Here is a 27,878-nt window from a genome sequence, read left to right on the forward strand (position 1 = left end):
TACCTTTTCTCTGGGCACGCATTGTTCATCCAGCAGCTACACAGAGTCTGACTCCTTCTGCCTTTTGAGGAACTGCAGATTTCTTTGATCTCTCTGGCCTAACCTCAATTTAATTTGTCTTTCCCATCATTTGTTCCTCCTGCCACTGTTGTCAATGTCAATAGTAATGTTCTCAGGAGCAGGAGAGTCATATTTTATGTACTGTGAAAGGCTACTGCAATAAATGCTGCAGTATCTAAGCTGTAGCAGTTGCCTTTTTGTCACTTCTGGGAATTGGGATTGATTGAATGTCACTTCAAACAAAGTTGAAATTATTGTAGAAGGATGAACACCTTGTCTTTATCAGTAAATAATTACTTACATTTGAAAACACTGTTTTACCCTGTTTTTCAAGTAATGTCTAAGCTATCTGTTAATTGCTGGAATACTTTTATCTGGAGTTATTAAATTCAATACTTACTAAGTTTGTATGCTTGACAAAAATACAGTGCTTGTCTTTTCTAAAGCTTAGTTGAGAAAAAAAGATGGCAAGGTGATTTAAACCCTTTATTGGGAATCTGAGCAAAACCAAAAGCAGGGGCTAAAGTCAGATCAGGAAATATCCCTGAAGTGACAAGGCAGAAACTGCTAATCATGGCTGAGTAAGAATGTTCTCCTTATTTTACTTTTATATCTGGTAAATTATCTGCAGGGTGGCAACATTATAAAATTAGTGGGAACAAAATGTCAAATCATCCAAGTAATTTCTCCTGGTGCATTTTTTCAGTGCTAGGATGACTTTTGGAAGGTTGACAAAGGAAATAACATGGGCAGTGGCATTATACCACAATATAATGAAATGGGTATGATAAAAATAAAAAAGCAAACTAAGGAAATGCCTCAAACCAAGTCTTTGCACAGAGTCAATTGGAGTAATTTTAGGATTGTTACCTGCTAAAAAAGAGTCCTAAACAAAATGAGCTACCTTTGATTAAAATTCCAAGAAGATTAATTCTTACTTCAGTGGAAACTGAATTGATCATTTAAACAGTAGTCTGTAAGCATTTGAAATATGCCTTGAGATCTTAAAATTATTTTGCAAAGCAAGTTCATGCCAAAGCTGCAAGGTTGAAAGCTGTGATTAGACACTTGGGGAAATGTAGCTGCTATTGTTTAAATTAATAGCAGTTTTGCAACTCCATTCTGATGTGTTAGCTCACAGCATTTAAAGGATGCTGAACAGAATTTAAAACCAAAAAATTAATGGAATTAGCTTTGGCAAATCAGAATGTGGTGCCAGAGACACTTGGGTTCTTCAGGGCAATGCAGAACAGTAAGTCCTGACTCTGAGTCTGCAAATCATTATGTCTGAATTCTTTAAATGTTGGGGATTTTTAATAGCTAAAGCACAGGATTCTGTATCCAGAAATTTAATTTTTTTTTTTTTTTTTTTTTTTTTTTTTTTTGCAAAGAGGCGACAACAATTAATTTTTTTAAAATTTAACTTTAATTAGAAACATTTAGTTCTTGGTTTGTTGAAAGTCCACAGAAGAAAGTGATTTTCAATGCACAGTTTTGGAGCACTTTGATTGTCCAGGGATTTTTAAACTACAGCCATACAATAAATCCAGGAGATTGTTCTATTCTCCTACTGACCAGAAGTTTATGCTGACCACAGAGAAAATGATTCTTGCTATTTTCAGGCCTCTCTGTCAAAAGGAGACCTTTCCCAGATGAATGGAAGCTGTGCAGTGTGAAGTCTGCAAATATTCTTCTGAGACATTTCCCAAAGCGCAGCAATTTAATTTTTTTTTTTTTGCCATTAAGATTTAATCAGGCTGGTTGCCAAAAGGCTTTATGTTAGTCTTCCAAGTGATAGATCTCCTCAGGGCTAGGATCCCTAAATCCTTAGAACAAATTGAAGAAGCTCTTCAAAGTGATCCAGAGAAACCATTCTCCAGTGGTAGATGTCTCTGTGAAATTAAAGCAGTATTGGTTCAAGTTCAGAAGAAGATTAGGAGGATGTTGAAGTCAAATTTAGAAAGGGAAGCAGATTTTCATCATCAATTTTACATAGAAGGAGACATCCTTCTCTCAGACCCTTACAGGCTGGGTTTGGGGAGGGGGTTGTGCTTACTTTTCACACAGACTCCACAGGCTCATTGCTGCTTATGTAGCTGCTTCTCCTGAAAGTAAAAAGTGTGTTCTGTTTGTTTAAGGAGCTTTTCATAAGGCAAACAAAACAAAAAACAAACAAAAAGAAAAAAAGAAAACAATAAAAGAAAATATATTGATTCTGTGCCAATACATTTTCCAGCTCCTGAACAGAAGGGGACTGAAACAGTTTATAGTGAAATCAGAAAAACTAATAATGGTAAGTAAGCTAGTGAAAAATTAAACACTTTAAGGAAACGTGTGTGTAGAGGTTAGGGATAAATTTGTGACTGAATATTTTATAAGATAATATTTAGACTGAATATTTAGAATATAATTGCCATAATAAAGAAGAGCTGCAAGTCACATTGGATAGGAACATACCAAAGTGCAGCTACAAAATCACAGAAGTTGATAAAATGCATGACATCTTCATGGCTCCTTGTAAATCAATGGTATTAATATTTGTAATATCTACTTCATCAGCCCATTTGTGCTGGATCTGCTGAATATTTAGGCCATACATCTGGATCTGAATCAAGATCCCTGTTAGGGATCTGGATTCTAGGTCCTGTTATCTCAAACTGCTCAAGAGAAACATTTGTCTCTGAACTGACCATGTTTGTCACATGCTATAAAATATTCCATTTGCTTTGGGTGTAACTCCAGCAAATATCTATAAAGGCCCCAACAGCAGCCTCTCCAAGCCTTTACAGCAATGTGATCATTTCAGCAGCTCCTCTAACACAGACCTGTGTGTGGGCAGTGGCAGCTTGCTGGCAATTACTGTCTGTAAATGTTCTGGCACTAATCAGTTCAGAGACAGTGCCTTAAAAGATTATTTTACTTCATTATTTATTTCATCATAGATTGTCAAAGTCTGAATTGGAAAGGATTTCCTCTCCTCTCTTGTGTTAGGAAGTCTAGATTTGTAAATATTAGGGTTGCAAGCCATTCATATTTTGTCCCCATTCAGGCTTTATTGTGTGCCATTTTTAATTTTTGGTTGTGCTTTAAGTTTCTATTTTTTCTATAAGGCATTTCCCACCTCTGACACAGTATATCTCTGGGGAATCTTTTATTGTGAGGGTCTCCATGTACTTTAGAAAACATTACTTAATTTTTCCTTGTTAGGACTTACATGGCAATTTTTATCTCCATTTTACAGCTGAATAAACAGAGAGATTAGGTCATGCATTAAGGCAAAGTGTTTAGAGAGTGACAACAGTGGCAAAGGAATTTCAGAATCCTTGGTGCTGTGCCTGTGTGGTGTACTCATTTTTCACAGCCTTGCAGTGAAAATCAGAATATCTTTCACACTTAAGAGTGTGGCCAGACACATCATGCAGAACCACCAAGAGAAAAAACTCAGTTTATTTTAGGGCTGAGCCCCAAGGCCACAAATGTTCTGAAATGTTCTCCAGTGAGTGTGAACTGGACCTATCAAAAGCTGCAGAAGCTGCTGTGTTACCCCCACCTGCTCTGCCCAGGTGTGAGGGTGACTCTCACACCACTCACCAGCCCTGCTTTTTTGTGGCACATAACAGAGGGTGCAAACTCCAGGTTGGTACAGCAGAGCTGAAATTCAAAGATCATTTAAAAGACTGTAATACCATAAAGTGGGAACTCGGTAAAATGGGATATGATTGAAATTCTGAGCTGAATTAAGCAGAGGTTCTGCAAACACCCCTTAATCTTGCAGTCCACTTGCTCTTTTAGGCATAACATTCTACAGCTTCAGTTATTCTTGGAAACACAGTGCCAGTTTATTGTTTCAATCACGTCTGTTTTTCCTGACTGATACACAGGAAAAGTGTTTCAATTAGATAAGCAGTGCATCACCCAGCAGTGCAGTGCTAGCTTACAGTTAATGTAACACTACCTTGGATTTTTCATAGGCTGTGTGATTGTGAGGTGGTAAAGTGTAAATGCAGTGGAGGATCCCTATGAAATATTCTATTTTAATATCTATTAATATAAGCATATTAAATGATGCAAATTGTGACAGATGTTGAACATGACTAGTGGGTGCAGAAGTTGATTTACCATTCTATTCTTTGATATTTTTGAGCAAAAGCCCAGGAGTACAAGCAGCTTCAGGAAGGCAATGATTCAGACAAACGTGTCCTTGGGGAAATCACATGAGTTTAGGAATTGGTGTCAACTACACAGTTTGACATATTTAACCCCTGAGACCTATGTAACATTTTATTATTATTTGTTTGTAGATAACTATTGTGGTTTAATTAGAATTGAATGCTTCATAAGCAATTTTGTCTTACGAAGGGGTTTCTGTGCATTCCATAAATTGTGTGCACTAGAGAGGAAGCTGAAGGACACTCAGTATTTGTTATGTCTGACAAGTTCTTTGTGCCTGAGCTAAAACATTTTTGCTCTTCATTCTTCTAACAACTCTCACTGCTACCCCCAGTAAGGCAGATGCCATAGCAGGAACCAACTCCTGTATTTTGAGTTCTGTAGCTGTTGCTATAGAGTTTTGTTGTTATTGAGTTCTGTAGCTGTTGCTTGCTCTTATCCAAAATCTGCACCAGGAGCCCATAGTGCTGATAATGCTCTGATCTTTCCCAGGCCTTTGGCAGTGTGCTGAGCATCTGTCATTATGATTTTTCTTTTTATTTTCCTGGTGCTGGCTATGCTTTCTCCTGCTTCTGCCATCTGAGTGCCTCCACCACACTGTGGATAAGACTCCCCATCCTCCCTGCTGTGCTGTTTTCCTCCTTCTGAGTGCCAGGACTCAGGAGGTGGTTTTACATTTACATAGACAGGAACAAACTTTCAAATGCACATTTAACTCCCAGAAGACTTGCAGGTGGTTGACTACAGTTAACTCATTTGCAGTGGGAAAAGCAGGTGATTTGTGAAATTCCATTCTAGTCAGGTATGTTTTGATTGAAAGTCAAATAACGTCAGTCTCTGGTTGGTTGGATGCTGGATTTCCTCTGCTGTAATGAGAGTTTAAGGAGGATGCTGCTCACTTTGCTCTGTTAGCAACTGTGAGATAAGAAGTTGTCCTTGCATTGTTATTGAAAGATTAGTTGAATTCAGAAGCACATTTGGTGTTCAGGATGTTTACATGGGCATTGTTTTTAAGCCTTTTCTAGAGCAATGGGCTTACTTTAGTATTTTACATAAAATACCAAAAACTTCAAGCCTCAGCTTTAAATCAGACGTTACATCCAAATGGCAGTTTGGGGAATGGTCAGTGAGTGCCATTCAGGTCAGTAACAGCTTTGTGTAAAAGTCCTTCAGGCTCACCAGGGTGAACTGATTTCCTTAAAATTTTGCTTTCTCTGGTTGCTCTGTGAAAAGGCCAAAGCATGTTGTGAGCCAGGAATACCCAGCCCAGTTCCAAAGTTGCTGCTTTTTGTTCAGAAAGAAGTGATATGGTCTAAAACTTCAGCAAAACAGGCAATTGTCCAAATCCCCAGGCTGCCAGGAGCGATAAAATGGCTCTGACCCTGCTGCCTCCTGTAGCTGTGCTGGATCCAGGCTGGCAGCTCTTCCTGAGGGAGCCTCAGGATGTCTCACACCAGTTCAGCTGCCTGGGTGGAGGCTCTTTCAGGCATGATTTATTTCCATCACACCTTTCATCTTCCCAAGGGGCAGCAGGGGCAGGAAGCCCAAGCATCTCCATGCTGGTTCTTTATCTCAGCTCCAGCCCTTCCCTCAGTGTTGATCCCAGGTTTTGGGATTGCACAGGCTTGCAATCAGGCTCCTGTTCGTGTTGCTGAGGAGAATTGCAGCCAACTCCAGCTCACAGATTTCCTCACGTTTTTCCAGGACACTTCCTGTGGAAGATGATGTTATTGGTACAGTCTTTCTCCCTCAGTGAACTCTGTCTTTGCTGTGTGTCAGACCCAAAGCTCACAGAAGCCAGTGATAAGCTTTGCACTGATTTTATGTGCACTGGACTGAGCTCACTGTGGCTTATTGCAAGATAACAATTCCCAATTTCTTATAGGAAAGTGGAAATCCAGCAAACAAAATGCAGAACCAGCCTTTATGCTGCTAAGTCTGGAAAAATGAGTTGGTCACTTTGGAAGCAATTGCAGCACTGAGACAGGAAATTCTAAGAGTCCTACAGCAACCAACAATGTACTATGGAAAAATAAATATAGCCCAGTGGAAAGAGGCATGAGAAATCCCCTTTGCATTCACAGGGTTGGAACAAATCTATTTGAAATCAGCTCTAGCAATCAGGAAATCTGCTCAAATACTTTCCTGCTACTGAGCCTCGGGCTTAACACCTACATCTTAGCCAGAATAATTTCCCACTGGATCCTTTTCCAGCATAGGAAGAACTCACAGGGTCTGGGGATTCATTGTGCTCCTCAGAACTCAGGTGTTAGGGGCACATGATAGTTGCAGGCAGTCCAGAGCCAGGCAAATAACTTGTCCTCTCTCCAGTATAAAAATTCTTTGGATCTTTGGGCTTCTAGACATATTCTAGACTCATGCCTGGATCTGTGAGACATTGATTCCAGAGCCAAATGCTTACAACAGCTTCAGCCAAAAATCAGGCAAAGCCAGATGGTTTCAGTGAGGCACAAATATGCAGGGAGCTTCTGACCTTGCTTGAACCTGCAGAGCAGAGCTGCATTACGTGCATGCCCCGTGTCAGAGCTGTTCCCAAGCTGCCTGCCAAGATTCCCTGATGGAAGCTACTGCTCCAGTAAAGGTCTTGGCAGAACTTTGTGTGTGTCTGCAGCTCAGCACCTTTGGTTCAAGGTCTGACATCTTGGCTTCCACCAGGGCTGGAGGTGCCTTGGAGGTGGATTGATAATTGCAGCTGTTTAGGCACATATTCTCCTCTCCATAACCTCTAGCAGCAAGAAATGGAAGAGCAGGTGGGGCTGACAGTGTCTTAAACTCCTGCTATATTCACTTCTTTGTAAAAATGTGTTCTTTGAATTTAAAATCGCATCAGCTAGAAGCAGTACCAAGAGTTTAGATCCATCAGAAGTCCGTAAAACCACCTACCTTTTTTAGACTTGGGAATATTTTAGAAATCACCAGTATCAGACCTTCAGCTCTGATTCCTTTCACAAAACATGGAGCTTTTTCTGTGTGTCTAGAATCCAGCATTTCTCAATTCCCCAGTTTTGGCAGTAAGGGAAAGCAAGGTGTTATGAAAAATCTGTCAGTTCTACAGTAAAACTCGTAAAAAAGTAAAACCACCTCTTTTTTATTATTTATTTTTTAAAACAAAAATGAAATAAAAAAGATTGTGAAAAGATTGACATGGTAAAGAATCAGCAAAAGCACTGTGTCACCGTGCCTTTATTAGTGGCTGCCCTGAGTGGTACCTGTAGAAATCAGCCAGGCTCCCACAGCACTTCCCTGACACAGAGTGTGACATTTCCTGGCAGGGCTGTGACACTCAGCTAGAAAGCCCCAGAGTCTGGAAGTGGGTGACAGGTAACAAGGAGGCAGGATCACTGGCACTGTGACCTCCAAGCCCTGGGTAGCCAACATCCCGTTGTTTGAAGTCTGGAATTTACACAAAATTTCTCATTTCCTCCTTCCTGTGAGAACAATACATTGTGACAGAGACTAAATGACAGCTTGTTAATGCTCATTTCATAGACCTTATGTATGGTTTTGTCCACTTAAAGCCAAGCTTTGATGTAGCATTGGCTCAGCAGTGGTTTTGTTCAATTCTGTTGGCTTTCAGGACACAAAAATGCTTTTGTGTGTGTTCCATGTAACTTCTTTTGTTTCCTAATGTCTAGTCGTATGTGGATCAATCTTGCCAAACACTGAGATCAATTTTGTACTGAATTTGAGTTCATGCACTGCTGTGAGGTGCTGTAGTTACCTGAGTTTTTAATCCTTTACTTAGGCTAAAAGTTCTGGGTGGAAAACTCCAAATGTACCATGTCAGAGACCTTCACCTGTACTCAGTTTCCTTTTACTTCTGCTGGCTGACAAGGGAGTTTCTAAAAGACTTTTATTGGAGTCTAATAGTGGTATAGTGCTCTGCATAATGTCCCTTTATTTAGTGATTTCAGGGAACTTCTCAAAATTTGCATAAGTGTTCTGTCTATGGAAGACTGATTTTTAAATTTGCATTTAAAAAATACATAATTATAAAAAAACATAGATTGAGAAACTAACTTTCATTTACATAAAAAGCACAGGGAAGATTAACCCAAGGCCCAGTTCAACCCCTTTTGTTGAACATTTCATGAATTTCCTTCACACAGCCTCTCTCCAGTGAATCTGATATATTTTGCAAGAAAATACCCTTCAAGATTCAGCACTTACTTTTGTCACATGTGAAATATCTCAACAGAACATACAGATGAGCACTCTTAACCCTTGAAATCCTCTCCTAAAACTGGAGTTACTTTGAGAGGGGAAAGAAATAGTTATGTTTTGGTATTTGAATGTATTCTGTGAAATTTCTGAGTAGCTAAATCCACTTTTTTTTTAAATAAGTGTATGATCCAGTCTTAAAGTTCACTGACCCTAAAAGGAAAGAGCTTGCTGGCCCTCAGGTTTTTCATTGGGAACAAGGAACTTTTTATTAATAAAATGTCAGGTGTCTTTGCTGTTATTTCAACAAAGATGTTATATATAACAAAGATGTTATTTTTGCCCTGAAAATTATATCCTCGACTGGAATTCTGCAATACATTATTTTCCTGGCAAGGAACTGGATTAGGAAGTAAAATGCTGATGAGAACTTGCCTCTAAAAGGAAGACTCTCTTGTCCAGTAACAGATTGTGCCCTCACTAGAGAATTCTACTCTAGCACATGATCAGGGGAGCTGCCAAACAGGTCCTGCTCAGTGTGGGCTTTGAAATGTCTGTCTCATCCCTGCACTTGGATTAAACTAGAACTTGCATACTGCTCAAAGCCCAGAGCTTTAACCTTAGCTGTAGGTAGGAATTTTACATCATTGCAAAGTGAACAAAAGGGTTGAAGTACCTATACCTGCATTTTCTGGAACATAAAACTGGTCACTCTGCAAGGTGCCATTTCATAATTTATACATTGTATTTTATTTTGCAGATTCTATGGAAAACAGGCATTCTGTAAGTATATATTTTATGCAATCAGTTAAATACAGAGACATGTTGAGGTGATTGTGCATCTGGTGAGATGGTGCTCAAGGGTTGATGTGGTTTATTTGTTGCTGGGATCTTTGCAGGACAGATATGGGACAATCCCTTTGTATTTAGTTTCATGGATCAGACTTTCAATCCTCTGTTTGTAGAATGGTTTTAGGAGTCTGTGGAAGGGACTGGAGTTTGGGGGTGCTGGTGCACAGATAACATCTCCCAGGAGATCATTGTCACCTGCACAGCTTTGGGTCTGTGCCACCAACGCTGGCAGGGTGGCATGAGGTGAGGGATGGCTCCAGATGAACACTGCTCACCTGTAAATGCATCACTGGGGACAGAGCTGCTGCTGCAGTGCCCTCTGTCATCCCCAGTGGCTGTGGCAGTGCCAGGAATGTGCTCACACAGCCCCTGGGACTGGGATGCCCAGAGAGGTGAGCTCCCTCCTCAGGTGTGCACAGGGATGGGTTCAGCCCAACTTGCAGAATTCCCTTCTGTTCACTCTCTGGGGCTGTTTCCTCCTGGGTTTTGGTAGAGCAGGTAGGATGACTCCAAGGGCTGTTAGTAAACTGAGACCTTGTAAGAAGTTTTGAAGGCAAACAGTTTTTATTGCAGAGCACAAAGCTGGGTCATAGCTGGGTCACAGAAGTGGGACTAATACCATCCATATAGATGGAGGATCTCAGCTAAAAATGTGGAGTTTTGTCAATGTTCTGTGGGTGGTGAACAGCTTCATAGTGCTAAGAAGCCAGTGGCAAAATATGGAATTTTTTTAAATAGAAGAAATCTGTTGAATGAGCTGTTCCTCTGCCCTCAGGAGATCTGAGAAGCAGGGAACTCACATTTCAGGAGTACTTTTATGAATGTTAGATATGCTATCAAACCCAACTCAGACTAAGCAGACAGTTGCTTTTTGCCACCCACTTTGTGACTTTGGAGCTTGTACTTAAGAAGAAAAAAAGGAGAGACTCATAAATAAGAATCACAATAGCCCAGTCTACGTCAGCTCATGGCATCCATTTGAGTTTTGAAAGGCTCCATCAGCACTCCCCTCCCCATGGGACACACAGGCAGCCCATTGTATTATTTACAGACACTGGCAGTGCACTGAAGGTCACAGATTGTGTTACAATAAACAGACTCATATTAACACAGGCCAGCAGGGTTTATAGTGTCATTGTCTCTCTTAGTTAAAAGATCTGTTTTTATTCTTTGCTCTCAGTTTTCTAAAAATACGTTGAGCTGAACCCTCCCCTGGGTTATACCAGGCATTCCTTGGAGAGTCATGCAGAAGAAAGTTTGTCCCTGTCCAACACAAAAGAAAAAATGGTCAAGGGTGGCTGTGACAGACATGAAGTGTAAGCTCAGGGAGGAGGTTTTGTCTTCTTTTTTCCACAGCCTACATAATTTCTAATGGACACAAAGATGTTTTTTTGTTTTCCTGTGGCCAAAAGTGAGTAAAATATGGAAGTATAAGAAAAAGTCAGTGCAAATAAAAACTGACCACCCTGTGTGAATCACTTTCATAATTAATTTGGCTATTAAAGCTTGCTAAACCAGGCAATCCGTGAAGTAATGTCAGATTGAAGGAAGAAAAGTGTCAGCTGAGGGCAGTGTTTTCTTTGTGCTTCTTTTATTGCTCTCATGTTAGCAGTAGAAGGGTAATAAAAGTAGTTATTCTGTAAAACTAATCTCATTTTCAGAAACACCCCAGAGCAAAGTCAGTTTTATAACACTTGTACATCTTGCTTGAGTTTTCCTAGAAGCTGCCTGATTCAGTTAATGTCTGAGACATTGTCCCTCCTTAGCTGTACTGTTCATGTATTAACATAGAAACTATTCCTTTTTTTTCATTATTAGTGCTTTAAAGGGCATAGCGAAAGAACAGAGCCTTTTCTTCTGCTTCTTAAATTCCCACTTCTGTTCCCAATAAAGCCTGTGACAAAAGCAGCACCTCTCTCTCCAAATAAGTGACCGAAAATTTCTTCATTTTCCATTCCCTCTACTTGTCTCTCAACACTTTACAGGCCACACAGATGAACACAGAAGAGGCAGGGAGCTGCTAAGGTGCTTTTTAACATAATTTTGTTGCAACTGTTTTTTTTTTTTCAGTAGCTCATTTTCACACATGCTTAACTGTGATGTATCTCAGAGGTTTGGTCCAAATGAGGAGCTGTTGATCCTACTCATGAAAAGGAAAATGCTCCTTATAAAGTGATCAAGTGGCTTAAACTTCCTCCCCAGCTGTTCTGCTTCTTGATAGCCAAATGAAGGGTTTGGCTCTGAGGTGAAGTTGCATTTGATCTGCTGCTCCCTCATTTGTGAGTGGAAGGGGCCTTCAGGATCTGGACTGCTCAGCTGGCACCTGAATCCCAGGGAATGCCACAAGAAAACTTACAGAATTCAACTCTTTTTAGGAATTAATAGATGTTCCAGAGGTGTGAGACAAAGGAGTACAGCACAGAGGAGTATTTTGCTAAGAGCTCTGTTTTCAGGGAGGATATGCAGCCTTTTTATTTCAGTAATGGTGGTGGAGACTCATCAGATCCGAATGTCCTTTTAACTCCCTAAATTCCAATAATGTGCATTCCACTGCTCAGATAAAGTCTGTTAGCATTCAGTTCTGCATCATTGCTCTTCCAGATGCCTCGGGCATACCAGAAAACTGCTTTGTGGAGATGGAAGATGTAGCAAATCATTTTAATGGTTGCTAGTCCTGCTTTTGTGCATTTGCCCCTATGTAGTTTCTGTCAGAATAAATATAATCCAGCAGGGAAAATTAGGAACTTTGTTTCTTCACTGAGAGACCATGACAAAATTGAGTTCAGACTTTTAGTAAACACTGTGTACTGACACAGGTGCATTGAAAGGGTTTATATTATGTCAATAGAGGTGATGCATTTAGAAAAATAATTAGTCCAAGTTTGAGTTTCTTGAACTATATAAAGGCTCAGTTGCAGTACAGGTTGTGACTGATTTGCAGTCCAGAGTACCTTGAACCTGAATGTCTTGGATTTTTAGGTCATTTTGAAAGGAACCTGAAGTTTTATGTCAGAGGTTGCTTCCCTCCATCTCCTCTGTTTCAGAAATTTGTATCTTAAATGCAATCCATAGGAAGTATTTGCAAAAGAAATGAATTACTTAGAGAGGAACTGGGAGGAGGTTTCCTTCCTGAAATCAGAGCTGGCAATCTTTCTAAGTTATTTAATGGTCCCAGTTTCTGAAAACATATTGAAGGAAATATCTTGACAATGAGATAGCCACTTCGCCAAACACTAATTGGTATTGTGTCAAATTTACCTCAGCAGTACATTCTGACTTCACATCTCCTCCTCTCCTGCTCCCTCCTGGATGTGTTTGTGTATTTGTTTGTTGGGTTCTGTCCTAGGGGTTCAGGAGCACTGGCAGTACATGAGGACATTGTGTACTTTTAGTGCCTATTTGTCCAAGCTCAGCATGTGCCCTCTGAGACAGAAACCTGTACAATTTACATCTCTCTGCAGGAATTCCTAGGTGTTATTCAGTGACTTTCTCATGTTACTCAAGTGATCCCAAAAGTATTTTCTCAGTGTTAAAGGAATTTCCATTGCCAGCTCCAAGGGGGACCTGGCCTGTGTTTAACTGTGCACATTAACATGGCACAATGGTTTCAGACAGGAAGGGAAGATGAAGGATGTGTCCAGTTAAAATTGGGGAGGGGATTTCAGGCAGTCAGGATATGAAAAACAAGGTGATACTCTGAAATAAACACTGAATTATAAACCAGGAATTCCTCTGACTCATGGGGCAAATCCTTTGGGGGTAAGTCCACAAAAGGAACGAGGCGCCTCGGTGCTGACAGACTGAGCTGAGGTTAGAGGCCACCACGTACCCTGAGCAGAGACTGTTGGAGGGAGACTTTGGCAACCAACACCAGGAAAGACTTGACAGCTGTGAATCCCCAGTGGACAGAATGATTTCTGTCATATATTGTGAAAACAATGAAGTTTGGGCTCTCTCTGTGCCCTTTCCCACTGGCTGGAGCAGAGGGCTGCTCTGTGTGCCCTCTGTGCCTGCCAGTGCCAGGCTTTTCCCTGGAGATCTCCCCTGGCACGGCTCTTGCAGGAACACAGTGTACAGAATTCAGGTGCTGCATTGTTCCCTGTGAGACACCACCCTTAGGGAAAGGTTTTAATTCCCCTGGACTGACACTGTGGTCTGACTGTGGCTCCTACTAAATGAGGGATCTGACCTCCAGGTGTGTTTAGTGCCAGCAGTTCTCTTAAAAATCCAACTTTTATCAGTAAGCACCCACTTACAGATGTTGGTGATTAACAGTTTTGGGGTCTAGCTTGTAATTGTTACTCTAAATCTCCCACTGTCTTACTTCTTTCTCTCTCATGAAGATAATACCAATGTCTCCCCAGAGAACAGTGAGGTTTTATTAGCTCACTGTGGAGGGTTCTAAGGGATATGTGACAGGACAGAGGGTAGGGGCACAGCTATACTCACACTTTGTTTTTTTTCTCTTTTGCTCTTTTTGCCAGCAGAGAATATATGGGCATCCTGATGCTACCTAGTGCAGTCACCTCAAAGATCAGCTGGGAGAAGAAAACAACATAAGATGGAAGATGTTGCAAGTGTTCCAAAGGCTTTGCAGCAGTTATTTATGAGTTTGCCAGACTCATCTTTTCAAAGTTTATTTCCTTAGGAGGAACAATAGAGATGTTCCTAAAGCATTTAATGGAAAAAAATTACAAATAAAAATTCTCATAGGAAAGTGGCTCTAGAAACCACTGACCCAGGTTCTCATCTGTAATTTCTCCTGCTAATGCAATTTTGCCTTTTTTGCCTCCAGTTCATCATGCTCTAAGGAAACAAAGGGGGAGCTACAGCTGAAGAAGTAGATTTCTACAATGCAGCAACTACTGTGATACCAGTAGGACATAGAAATATCTAGGCTTGCTTTAAACTTGCTAAGTTGGTTATCAGTGCCCCCACTGTGGCAGAACAGAGCTCAGCACAGCCTGGCCAGCCATGGATGTCCCTTGGCATGGCCTTGCAGCTCGTGCTGAGCTCCCTGTGCTGCAGCAGCTGGACTGCTACCAGGCTTGGAGCCAGCTCAGTTACAACCCACAGGGACGTGACACTGCAGGGAGCTCTGGGCTCCCTAAAAACTTGAATAACTGTTCAGAGATTCACACTTTGCCCAGTGCTTCTGTCAGAGGCACAAACAGCCTTTATTCTTCGCTAAATTGCTTTTCCCCTTTAAAAGTTCTGATGCTTGTTGGTTTATTTGATGTGATGGTTCTTCAAGAAATGATTGGCCATCACAGCTATTTTGGATGATTCTATGATAAGTTTTCATTGAGTGGATATAAAACACCCAGGTCAGTGAGTTTGTACCGGAAAATCCTATTATGTACAATCCTAATTCCTCTGATTTTATGAGACGTCTGAAGTTGTACTTGTGTCCAGTTTGTCCAGTATGGAATTCCATAACAATCCTTTTTCTCTATAGCATGATAAACCACTAACACTGATCTAGTTTGGACACAGATGTAATCCTGCAGCCCATGTTTATCTCAGCTGCATTAATTTAAAAAAGAACAAAACAAAAGAGAAAAAATACTGCCTCCAACCCCTTAACCAGACAGCCTTGGATATTGCAGTTGCTCTCTTTTTCTTACTGCAAATTAAATTCCTACAACATCTGGGCCACAGGTAAGAAGGTTCTCATTTTAATTAGAAAATAGTAAAAAAGAGGCCATGGGTTTGTATATAGATATATAATTATTGCTTTAAGCACTGCATCAAAGGTGCAAAACCAGCAAGAAACACAAAAATAGGAGGATATAAACCTCCATTCCAAATGTTTAAAATTTCAAGCTCCAGTTACTGATTAATATTTCTAATTTATTGTTCCCTGTGCAAATGTTGTTTGTATCATGAGCCTGTCATGACTGACTGACTTCATAGCTCTCTTCTGTTGACAAATGTTCTTTCAGCATCCCGTGAGTGTCCATGCAAATGCGTTAGTGTAAGAAATGTGAAAAGGTATTTTAATAAAGAAAACTCTGAATTGACCTTTGCACTGGATCTTGCACATTCATGTTGCAATGAATGCCTGTGAAGTTTTTTATTTGTGATGAGCCACAGGTGCATTGTATGGATTGGCATTTGGAAGATGCCCTTTCTGCACAGATTCCAGGCTCTTGGATCTGGAGTCAGGAACCCATTTAACAGCAGGTAAATGCACTAAAGGGCTTTAAGAACTGAGTGGGGGGAGTGCTTGCATTCACAGAAATCTTTTACTAAATTACAAAGGTAAAAGTTCCACCACAAACCCTTCCCAGCCTTTGGCAAAGCTTGGGAAAAGTGGAGTTTGGAAAGCCTCAGAATATCATCTGGGCATGATGGAGCAGCAGTGGAAGAATTCATTGCTCTCTTTCAGCTTGTCTCTTGCCTGGAATAATCCTAAATTGTTTTGGATTTGGTTATCTAGTACAGGTTGTTTGCCCTACTGAAACGTGTGAACTGTCCATTTCTCAGAGTGCTGTGCGCTGCTTTGAGCTCTTCTGTTTTGTCTTGCAGATAACAAAAACATTTCAGAGCATGGGACAATAATCACCAGTGAAGAGCGAGGTAAGTGGGCCCATGAGTAAACACCTACACAAGGAGTCCTGAAATGAGCATGATTCCATTGGAAATATTTGGGAAATAAGTATTGAATCTGTTACCAAACAAATGAAAACTCAGAGCTCAAAATACATTATTGAAAACAACAAAAAAATACATATAACTAAATATATGTATTGTAAATATATGTATGGCAGGGATCTCTGTCTTGTATTACCCTGATCCTAGTTGCTGTAAATGGGCTGCAGCTGTGATGTCCTCGATTGGGCAGCAGCTGTAGCCCATGGAGGTAGCTGGGATAAAAGGGGGTGAGGCATTCAGAGAGGGCCAGAGAGGAGCCTCCAGCAGAGAGAGATAACAACGACGCTGCTGTGAAGATTACAGCAGAAGGAGATTTTTGTATTGTCACCAAGTTAAGCTCAGCAAACAGAAAATGAGGTGTGTTGGTAAATATTTACTTTTTGAGCAGAGTAAGGGATGGCACAAACCAGGTCCCTGGTGTCATTCCTTGTTGGTGCACTCCCATCAGGTGGCACAACCCGGGTCCCTGGTGCCATTCCCTATCCGGGCAGTTCCCCCATACCCTGCTTGCACCCGGCCTGTTCGGGATGAGCCTCACCCACCCCAGTGGGGAGCTGTGGATCATTTTCCCATTGCCGAGCAGAGGCTTTCGAGGTGCCGCACAGAAACGCCTGAACCGAGGCCTCTCCTCTGTCCACGGTTACTTTCCTTTTCCATTCGCAGCCAAGCAGCACCGAGAGTTTCCCGGTGTAACGCCAGTTTCTTTGTATAACGTGAGTTTCCCGGTGTAACGGGAGTTCCTTGTATAACGCCGAGTTTAACGCGCATTTCTCTGTGTAGCGCTTGTTTCCCTGTGTAACGGGCGTTCCCCAGTGTAACGCAGGCGTACCGGGAGTTTCCCGGTGTAACGGGCGTTCCCCAGTGTAACGCAGGTGTAACGGGAGTTCCCGGTGTAACGGGCGTTCCCCAGTGTAACGCAGGCGTACCGGGAGTTCCCGGTGTAACGGGCGTTTCCCGGTGTACCGCGGGTATAACGGGAGTTCCCGGTGTACCGCGGGTTTATCGCGCGCTCGGTGCGCGGCCGCGGTCGCTCCGCGGGGCCGGGCGGTGCCGGAGCCGGGCGGTGCCGGGGCTCCCCCTCGTGGGCTGCGGGGGCACTGCAGGGGCAGCCGGGCTGGGCCCGTCCCGGCCGGGAATGGAACCGGGAATTTCTGTTCCCACAGCGCCCGCCCGGCTCCGCCCGACCGCCGCCACTCCTAAAGGACACGGTGCTAAATGCAGCCTAAACCTGCCCACCGTGCGTTCTTCCCCTCTCCCGCAGGGCAGTGAATTGTTTGTGAATGCTGGGGCACTGCTTTGAGCGGTTCCTGATAAATCTCAGCGTTTATTTACTTTTCTGCTGTGTTCCACCTGCTGCTCTGTGAGCTTGGTTCGGTTCAAGCTCTTTGTGCTACATCACTGAGCCCAGCTTTTGGGGAGGTGACACTGCCAAACTGAGTACAGCCCATGTCGTGCAAGGAGAGGGCAGGCACTGGGAAATGTAACAAAGTTTGAGAAAAACAGATGTATCAAATGGAAAAACCCCCCACCAATTAAATTGAACTCAATTCAGTATCAGTACAGATTTAAAATGCTAGCACATTTTGTTGTTTAGAATTTCAAGGCCTTTCTGAATAGGTGAAAGCAGAATAAACATCACTTCTGCAGTTGTTTGGGAGGTAATAAGCAATTTGACATATCTAAGGAATCACAAAAAGTGGGGCTTATTGCCTTCATGCTATGAAATGTTCCACTGTAAATCACAAGTGCTCCCATTAGAGAGCTGAGCAGTTGTGGGAATGTCACTTGCATGGGAGGTTTCAGCTAAATGGGAGCATTTATTTATATAGGTAATTTATTTTTTCACCAGCCACAAACATGATGAGTGGAAAGGCTGAAAAAAATCCTCAGCACTGCAGAAAATAATCACTGTAGTTAAATTCTAAATGTAATAGCAAAAGAAATCACAGTTTCCTTGGGGAAGGAGTCACTGCAAAGTCTGATGGCAGAACAGCAGCATGAAGCTGAAATGAAAGATTGGGCACAAAGCAGCAAAGGGCAAAGCTGTCACTCCTAAGGCTCTCAGGCTCTGCCCCCATCAGCCTGGATTTGGACTGCATGTAAAGCTCTAATGGTGATTGTTAGAAATGGACCTCACACTGCTTGGACCACATTCCCATGGTTAAGAGGAATTCAGATCCAACAGGTATTGTTTGAGAAGAAATTCCACAACTAAACTGTTAGTCATAGTAAAGATGGATTCTGCCTCTGAAATGAATAGATTAGCAATATATTTCTGTGTAAGAGTGGGAGATGAAATCAGGGTCTCCTCTGGGGCAATGATAAAAAATGCAACAATTTTTTCACTGAACAAAAATCAGAAGTGATCAGTGTGACAGTTCACTGTCCTCTGGTTACTGCCCTGATTTTTCTGTAGTTGTCTTTTTGTTTTAATGTTTTACTCAGGAGATAAAAAGATCTCAGCATGAAGGCTCAGTACAGTGAAGAAAGAAAATAAGAAGATGAAAGCAAAGACAGAGAGGAATGAGCAGGGCTGGTGAAGAGAAATCCTCCTGACTGTGAAAGGTTTGGAAGAAACAACCCATCAGTCCAGTTTCCTCAACAGCTCCACCCTCCATGGAGTTGGTGCTGTGACAGAACCAGCACTGTAGAGGTGGCTTGTCCCCAACATTCCTGTGTTTATCATTGTCAGTGACCATAGGAGAAGCAGAAAATAAGTATGTTAACAAAAAGCCCAGCTGCAGGTAAAGGCAGCACTGACCCAGGTTTCTGCTCCTGGGTGGGGATGTGGAAGGGGTTTCTGCTCCTGTGTGATGCACCAGCCTGGGCTTCCAAAGAAAACATCCCATTGCACTGCATTCAGCTGGCATGATCCAAGCCCTGCTGAGTGCTTGCAGAGGAGCTGTGCCTGCTGAAATCACCTGTTCCCACAAAGCCCTGTCAGCTCTTCACAGGGAGAGCTTGGCTTTAAATCCTGTGCTCTGCCTTGTTGTTTATTCCTTGTTTAACTACATGCAGGGCCAAGTCTCCACTGTGACTGACACAATTCCACTTTGCAAATCAATGAGACAGCAGCACAAGGGCAGAAGAGTCTTTCCTGAGAGCTTGTGTTGCTCAGAGCCCTGAGTGAGTGCAGTCCTCATGGAATTAACCTGATGCAAACTCCTGAGCTCCCTGGGGCTCTCCCAGCCTGTCCCACTGTGGGACGTTCTGCAGTGGCTCAAGCTCCAACCAGCTTAGGAAACTCTGCCTTGTGTGGGGGGAAGTGTTTACAAGGCAGTGATAAGGAGGGCTGCTGGTCTGTCCCAGGAGCAGAGGGGACAGAGAAGTTGACAAAGACAGGACAGAGATGAGAGCTTTGTCTTAAGTGGGCCAAATCATGGTATTACTGCAAGGGGTGAACTTGGCATCCCTTCTTGGCTGTGAGAGTGTAATAGGAGAAAAAATTGTCAAGTCTATTAAGATATGGTCAGAGTGTAAGTCAATTAATGAAAATTACAGCCATACAGGTTATTAAATTAACATGAGATTGTCAATAGGAGATATAGATTGCTTTTGAAAATTTTAAAATTATTTAAAGCATGATGAAAATCTCTCAGTCTCCTATAATGCAAAGCTTAGGTTTGATTTTATTACTGAGGTTTTAGAAATATTTTTGCTTCAACTTCATGCTGATTAAAGGAACAGGAGTTTTGAAGAGCATTCTCATTAGGAATGCTGAGAGCTGCAGTGGCTGTTAGGAGGCAGAAGCTCAGGGGTGGCTGGAGGTGAGCTGTGATTCTCAGTGTGATCCATGGCAGAGCTGGGAGCACAGAAAGCCCAGGGTGAATGCAGTCCTTGCACACAAGTGATGGATCACATTTCTGGCACTGCCTCAGGGCTGCAAGAACCACTCTAAATGGGCTTACAGCACACATTGGCACTGTTGAAAAACTGGTTCTACCTGGGAATGCTGAGTCTGGAACAGCCTCCAGATGATCTGTTCACCCTGGCCGGGAGTCAGGGACCTTCAGGCAGCAGAGAGGGGAAATTTGCAGCCTCTGAAGAGAGATTCACATTCCTGCCAGGAGCTGGGGACCAGTTGATCTGTGCAGAATCCTTCTGGTATGTTCAGCATGACTGAAGGTATCAGCTGGCTCAGACCTGGAGGCTCAGAACATTGTGTGCACTGCAGAAATCCAGTTTAGTCATGGCTGGAGGGAGGCAAGGGCTGGTCTGTTAGAAACAACCTGACACACACCTGTGCTTTGTCAAACAAGAAACACTGAATGGGGTGTTGTAACTATCATTTCCTTTTCCTTTTTTTTCTTGAAGCTAATCTTTTCCCACTGAGTTGCTTCCTTTCTGACTGTTCCAGAATGAATCACACAGCCCTACATGTCTATCTGTATTCCCAAGGGGATGGTGGAAAGCAAACCTGACTAATGTCCCCTGCAAGGAGAAAATGATAATTGATGCTTTTTAATTACAAGTTTCCTGTGTTATGGTCTAGTTTTTCAGCTTCTAATCATTAAGAGTATAATAGAGACTTAAGTAAATTGTTGCTTTTGCCTCTTTTGTAGCATATGTAGGTCAGATTTTCATGCATAAGAGTTATTATCTCTGACACACTAATGAGTGCACTGACTGCTGACAAAAGTCACATCTGTGTTTTCTTCATTGCATACAAACGTGGAGAGGGCTGTGTGCTCCTCATTGCTGTGTCTTCTAGAGTAATTTCACTGGTCCAAAATCACTTGGTGCTTTTCACAAAGCACAAATCACCTGCTTTGTCCTTCTGTCAGTGAAAGAGGAGGCTGAGGGCAGAGGAGTGTCAGCATCATGTTCCCAGCACATGTCCCCTTCATGCATCCCTGGCTTTTCAAGATCTCTGCCTTTGCAGTCAAAGGGATGAAGTTGCTGCCTTTCCATGAGGAAATGAATGGAGCTTTTAAGTCCTGTCTTTGACCAAAGCACTCAAAAGGTTTTATGCCCAGTAGATTGTTTCTAATAGCAGGGAAAATTGATCACTCGGGTACTTTGATGCAGCCCTTTTATTAACAAAGAAAGTACAAAACTCTGTTTCCTCTAAAATCAGAGGAACCAGACAATATTCCCTTTCTCTGCATGCAATTTCAATCATTTTAGCCAGCACTTATCCAGAAGCACTTTTTTATTCTCAAGGTCATTCTTGTAGGGCTCATCTGGTTCTGCCTGGTTTGCAGAGAAGGCTGCTCCTGCAGGACCTGGGGGCTCCCTGTCACCCCAAGCACTGCCCTCCTCCCTCCATCTCCCAAACCTGCATTTTCCAGCTGGAGAAACCTTGAATGCACCAGCTTCCCCTCCAGATTTGCCCTTTTGCCTTCTTAGGATGGCTGCTCCTCTTTCAGCTGCCTGCTTGTGTATCAGAACTTGGTTGTTTCTTATGTAAAAGAATATCCAGTGAAAGGCAACATTAAACCTGTTTGGGCCTGGTAAGCTTTTGCCTGACTCTGTGTAAATTGGGGTTACACAGGCAGTGTGTGGCATTGTGCTGATGAAGAGTAAGATCTTTGCACTCTTATTGTCAGTGACAAGGAGCAGGAATAAGTGATGGAACTGGGGCAAGATGAGGTTCTCACTGCCCAAGTGTTTTTACTCCATACTCCCCTTCCAATAGAGAGAAATACCCCTTTGACCAACCAGCAGGATGCATTGCTAATAGCCATTTGGATTTCTCTGCATTCCTTGCCCTGTTTATCATATTTAACCTTGGATTTATTTGTAGAGAACTGCTCAGAGAGTCTTGTTTAACAGAGGAAGAAACCGGAAGAAAGCCTGGGCATGGTGTGTTTTCTTGCAATATTGCCCTGGACAGTTTCCAATCTGTTAATGGATGAACACTGACATCTAAACCATCCCCAGGGGAGGTTCAAGATCCATCTGACTTCAGTAAGAGATTCCTAAATAGCTGTAACAAGCCTATACTTCAAGAGAAATAAATTTTGCTATTTTTGAAACATGCAGGTTTTGGAAGGCTTTGAATATCAAGATTAATTCTCTGTCTAAATGCAGTGGAAGGCAGCATGGACTGGTGATTCTTACTCAAATCTGGAGAGTTTTAATATTGTCTGGAATCTGGATTTGATGTTCTAAAAGCTTTGATGTGTTTAGTTTACTTTTTATTCCAGGGCAGACTCTGCATGTACATATCAGATTCCTTAGTATATCTCACTGGATTTTTGTGCAAAACATACTACATTATCTATCAGCACTTGAAATTTTGACTCAGGAATTATTGCTGGATAGACTACTGAGCAATATTTAATTGAAAGATTTAATGGCACTCTGAGAAAACCCCAAGGTCGCGTGGAGCCAGATGCTGTTTGCAGAAATGGCAATAGGGGATGGCTGCAGGAGCTGGACAGAAGAGTCAGGGCACCTGGGCAGGTTTGGAGACTGGATTATGCATCAGGTCATGAAAATTACACAGGGAAGGTGAGCAGAATATTCTCAGTGCCTCACAAGAGCATGTCTGCGCTAAGAGGCTGCTCTGCTCTCCCATCCTGCCACTGAGAGTCCTGTTTGGAACCTGTCCCTTTTCATTGCCTATAACAGATCTCCTAAGGACAGGTTCCTTATTTAGCCACCTGAATGATTGTCACAGTGGGATGTTATTCAATAAATCTGTGCTGAGATCTTCCTCCTAAGTGCTAAAGGAGGATGTGAAGTCCCGAACAAGAATCCAGTTGTGAAGGCACTGAGAGCTTTTGACTTTGGAGGCTGGGTCAAGATCTGTTGGAGAAATGTGCCAGGATGGAGCTGCCACTGGTGGCTGGCTGTAGGGAGAGCAGGGAAGGATTGAATCTGGCTGTGGTAATTTTGTGTGACTGGACAGGCACTGAATGCTCTGTCAGAGGCAGTTCTTTAACCTGGGAAAACACCAATCCTGTGTTTGCTTTCAAAGCTGGGCTCTTGTTTGTTCCAGGGTGTGACTGCATCTTCATGTTCTCATTGTTTTAGCCCAGCCTACCCCAAAGCCCAGGTGGACAAAGATGTGCAGATATGGGCCATGAGGATGCTCAGTGGAAGGTTCCAAGTTACTGTCAGAGACAGCACTTCCTCACACCTCCCTGAAGTTCATGTAAATGAAGGTTCTAGCAGCTTTCAGGTTTGAAATGACAGTCTAGAACTGCACAACAGCCTAAATTATATCAGCCTTATGAAAACAATGCACACTGTTTACACCTTCAGAACAGGAAAATGACCCTGAGCACCTATGCCTGTTCTCCATCTCAGCTGGAAAAACCAAGGTCAGTGTTTTATCCCTCTTCTGTAACTAAGAGTTCACTCCATGCTGCCATTTCTGATTCCATTTCAGCAGGCATACATTCAGCTCTGGGTTGGGTGTTAATGCTCTCAGAACAAAAACACCTAAGCAAGATGTGGCTGTTTTTATGATAGTGATGTTTTGATCTCATGCCAGCACAATCGAGGAACAATTCCCATTAAGTCTATTGATGTGAGTCTTTCCTTGAAGGGGACACTCAGGGAACCTGAACTGAATTATATTTTAAAGTAGATTTGTTTAATTCTATTAAGACCTATGCAGATATTCATATTAGAATTAAGTGGCATTAATCTGATTTAGTGTACTTTACTTGGAAAATGAAGAAAGCTAAATCAAATGAAGGCCACTTTGAGTAACAAAACTCACTCGTGTAACTTTCAAGTCACAGGTGTTATTAATTCAGATGAATTTCTCTGACTTTCCCTGTGAAAACAAGGGGCAATAAAATCACCAGAGACAGCCAGACCATATGTTCTCCTTCTGCCCCCAAAAAACCATTATGGACCTCCTGACAGTTGGTTTGACTTGTGGCTCTAAAGGCTGCTGTTCATTTCTAGTCTTTAGTCAATGTTCTTTTCCCTTAACTAACCATTTAAATTAGGCCCATCAGTGCAGAGCCACAGCATCTGTCCAGGCAGGAGCAGGAGGTGCTGCTGCCTGGTGTTAATGCTCCTGTGCACGTGGAAAACTTGCAGTGTATGTGGCTGATTTAAACAAGTATCTTCAGCTGTTCTGTAATGTCAGAACTAAATTTACTTGTAGATTTAAAATAGGTGAATGATTTGGCAGCTGAAAGGTCAGGACATACTGTTTATTTTGTGCTTTGCTTGTCCTGATTACCAGAAAATGGTGTGTAGCACCTGACATTATTGCCAAGGCCTTGTGGTGCAATACTTGCACAAACTGCAGCTTCAGTGCCTCAGTGTCCCCCAGCCTTCCCCCAGCTTTGGATTTTGCCACAGTTGCACTCTGGAGCACTCCAGTGTCAGCCACAATATCCTCCCTCACCAAGGTCTCTGTGGAGGGAGGAGTATTGACTTCTCACCATGTGCAGATCAGATTTCAGGCTTTTAGAGTTTTGTACATTTGCCAGGTACACTGAAACACAGACACCAGCTCCCACAACCTTGCTGTGACTTTGGCAGCAGGCACGTGGCAGTTCTGGGTGGCCAGGGACCTGTCCCTTCCCCTGTGATGCGTGGCATCCCTGCAGGTGTGCCCTGGCCATTTCCCCAGTCTGGATTCGGTGTCAGGGAGAGACAAACCCATGGGAGAACCATCCAGAATGTTTTGTAGGTCTGAGAGAAACCAGTGCAGATTCCCAGCACTGAAACTGCCTGACCCAGGCTGCCTTGCAAGCACCTTCCCTGGGAGCTGCTCTGCCTCTGGGAGTCACCTTGGCAGCACCAGCACACCCTGGCAGGCTCTGCTCACCTGCCTGGCCTTGCTTTGGCCTGTCCTGTGACTCCACCTGAGCTCCTGGCAGCACCAGAGGCTGTGCTGGACATGTGTGATGGTGTTCACAGGGGTCTGAGGATGAGGGAAGAGACGAGGATCTGACTCCATGTTTCAGAAGGCTTGATTTATTATTTTATGATATATTGAAACTATACTAAAAGAATAGAAGAAAGAATTTCATCAGAAGGCTGGCTAAGAATAGAAAAAGAAAGAATGATAACAAAGGTTTGTGGCTCGGACAAAGAGTCCAAGCCAGCTGACTGTGACTGGCCATTAATTAGAAACATCCACATGAGACCAATCACAGATGCACCTGTTGCATTCCATGGCAGCAGATAATCATTGTTTACATTTTGTTCTTGAAGCCTTTCAGCTTCTCAAGAGGAAAAATCCTAAAGAAAGGATTTTTCATAAAACATGTCTGTGACAGACATGGGTGCAAGCTGGAACCTCCTCTGGCTCTGGCAGTGTCTTCTCTGAGTGCAAGGACTTGATGTGAGCAGCTGCATAGAGCTGTTCCTCCACAGATACCTGGGAGTCTAGAAGCCTTAAATAAATAAAAAGGGAAATAGCAAGATCACAAAGGCAAGCAAGGACTAAAATCCTGTAATTTTTAATGTTGTTTCTCTCCACCATTCCTTTGGATATTTTATTTTGCAGCTGGATTTGAGACCTGCCTGCTTTTGTAATTGAGGAGTTATGAATGCTCTGGTCTAGCTGACAAGGTGATGATCAGTCAAAGGTTGGACTCAATAATCTTGGATGTCTTTTCCAACCTTAATGATGCTGTGATCTACCCTCAGCTCAGCTTTAAAAATGAAGCAGCAATTAAAAAAACCCCAAACCCTAGAATAATGTGCTTTAGCACAGGAAGCAACAAGAGCTCAGAATTTCTGCAGTTCCCAGGGGCATTTTAGAAACAGAGTAGCAGATTTGGAGTGGGGAGGCTCACTGGGGATGGCATATCCAGGCTGTGCCCCTTTGTGCCAGCAAGGAGCCAGGCCCAGGGGCTGGGATCAGTGGGGAGAAGGGAAGGGCCGGAGGACAGGATGGGCAGTTTGCAAGGTAGACAACTCAGATCCAAAGACAGCAGCAAAGCCACTGGCAGAGAAAGAATTTGGGAGGTGCTGAGAACACTCTCACTCATTTGACAAGCAGAAGATGGGCCCACAAGAGCTGTGGAAGGAATGTGGCTCTCAGAAAGCTCATACTGCCCTCCACACCCAAATTAGAGCCAGCTGAAGCACTGGGGAGCCCCAGCATTGCCAGTCCTTGTTGGGCTCTGTGCACACCGGCTGGGCTGGAGCCTTGTTTGGGTTTTCCGTGCTAAACTTCTTTCCATTGTGTTTGATGTTGCACTGGTAACAACCAAACAAACCAACAGTAAAGCTGCTCTCACACACACCCCTGTGTTTGCCAAGATTCACATGTTCAGGCTCAGCTGCTGCCTCATTCCTCTTAAAGCTTCTCAGCACAAAATTGTAAGCAGGGCTGTCCTGCAGCTCTTGGGTCTTCCCCAGGATCTGATGGCAACGGGATTTGTGAAAACCATGTGGAGCCCCAAAGCTCTTGTAATGTTCTTTTCTCACAAAAGCAGAGGCTTTAAACTGCCCTGAGCTGTGAAATTCTGGTGGGGGCATTAGAGAAATGAACTGAGCTTCACATAAGTTCTGGGGGAGAAATATTACCTGTTATTTTACTGCTTTTAAAGGTTTTTAACTGTCTCCCTCACATATTCCAAAAGATTAAAGTAATTCTTTTCAAAAGCAGCTCCTGACTGTAGATACCTGTTTCTAGACTCTGCAGGCTGCTGCTTCTCAGAATGACTGTATACTTATACATGGGATACTGAAATATTAAAAATAAATAAGCATTACTTTATTCTCTTGTCGTTTTGTAGGATAGGTGGAAGGTAAATAATCCAACAAAAGGATTTACTCTTACAGCACTGAGTGATTCAACTATTCTGAGATTTTCCTTCTGCCCCCCTTCCACCTGACTGGGACTTGCCTTTAGAAGAGGATTCCCATGAAGCCCAGACTGTGGTACCCTGGTCAGACACAGCTTGTGCCCAGTTTTTCCCACTGGCTGCCTCCAGCCTTTGCTCAGCATGTACCATGCTATGGAAGAAGCTGAGGACCTAACTCCAGGTGCGCAAATATTTATCTTGAGGTCAGGAGTTTCAGTCCACGTGTTGCTGTCTACTAAAATTGTTTCCTCTCTCTTGCCCTAGGTACATGCAAAGAGAGGGCAGAAAAAGCTTCAGAGATTCCAGTGAGTTGATTGTAGTTTAATACAGCCAAAACCAACCTGTGAGCCACAGCTTCAGCTGTAGGCTCTGTCCTGCAGGGGAAACCTGTTGTTAAGGAAACAACCATTATCTTATCTGCAGATTCTGGAAACATTAACATCAGCTTTGTATAAGGATTCAAAGGTCTTCCTATACACAAGGACAACAGTTAACAGAAAGTGAGATGAATACATGTGTATCTGTATTTCAAATAGGATGTGGTCTTTTTCATTAAAAAAATTAAGACTAAATTGAGGTTCTGCAGTGACACTCACACAGTGCAGTCTTTTGCTGGGTTCCTTCAGTTCCTTCAGCTGTGACCCTTCAGACTGCTGAGTTTAGTGCTTGGACATCCAACAGCTTGAAGGCTCTGACCATCCATTTGGTGAGCTCAGGCCATTCCTCACTGAAGCAGATTTGGCAGGTGCTGGCTGCTCTCAGTAACTCTGGTTTTCCATTTCATGCAGGAATCCTGCTTTTAAAAACAGAACTCAGAGATGCCTGTGAATAATTCACTTCCACAAGCACTGAAGTATTGCTGCCATTTAATGAGAGAAGCAGTCTGAGTGCTGCCTGCACCTACTTCTGACCTAGACTGCAACCCCTCCATGTGCCATGTGTATAATGCCTGGTGCAACAGCACCCCTGACCTCAGCACAGCTGCAGGTAACATAGGAAAGTGTTTGAAAATTAATAATTTATATTTAACTCTTTGCAATGGATAGTTTGGAATAATTTGAATTCTGCTCACACATCTCACTAAATGTTGGTTAGTAAATAAATTTTGTCCCATCACCTCATAAAGTATCATAAATTTAAAGGCTGGTATGACATAAAGAGTCTGAAAGATCTTGCAGGAGTCTTTATGTTTTAATTCAAACTGAATTTATTAAAGAGAAG

General features: G+C 42.7%; 1 protein-coding gene and 1 long non-coding RNA gene across 10 annotated transcripts in view; both read left to right on the forward strand.

Moving 5' to 3' along the window:
* The window catches only part of PECAM1 (platelet and endothelial cell adhesion molecule 1), a 31,425-nt gene extending 16,138 nt beyond the window's left edge, over positions 1-15,287 (forward strand). For 2 of the 8 annotated variants that reach the window (XM_059486083.1, XM_059486081.1), the window contains exons 14-16: positions 2,297-2,353; positions 9,173-9,195; positions 13,749-15,287. In XM_059486083.1, the coding sequence (XP_059342066.1) occupies positions 2,297-2,353; positions 9,173-9,195; positions 13,749-13,781 (113 nt within the window). In that variant the 3' untranslated portion in view covers positions 13,782-15,287. The remainder of the gene's footprint in view (positions 1-2,296; positions 2,354-9,172; positions 9,196-13,748) is intronic. The other 6 variants (XM_059486082.1, XM_059486084.1, XM_059486085.1 and 3 more) reach the window with 6 other exon arrangements.
* An 888-nt stretch (positions 15,288-16,175) lies between these two features.
* Positions 16,176-27,759, forward strand: LOC132082044 (uncharacterized). 2 transcript variants are annotated; one of them, XR_009419764.1, is made up of 5 exons: positions 16,176-16,280; positions 18,367-23,192; positions 26,589-26,838; positions 26,922-26,962; positions 27,446-27,759. It is a non-coding gene; the product is annotated as an uncharacterized LOC132082044 (long non-coding RNA). The 2 variants fall into 2 exon arrangements; XR_009419763.1 differs by lacking the exon at positions 27,446-27,759 and having other exon boundaries at positions 26,922-27,154.
* Positions 27,760-27,878: the final 119 nt, after the last annotated feature.

Source organism: Ammospiza nelsoni, chromosome 19 (assembly GCF_027579445.1).
Source record: "Ammospiza nelsoni isolate bAmmNel1 chromosome 19, bAmmNel1.pri, whole genome shotgun sequence".
Classification (NCBI taxonomy): Eukaryota; Metazoa; Chordata; class Aves; order Passeriformes; family Passerellidae; genus Ammospiza; species Ammospiza nelsoni.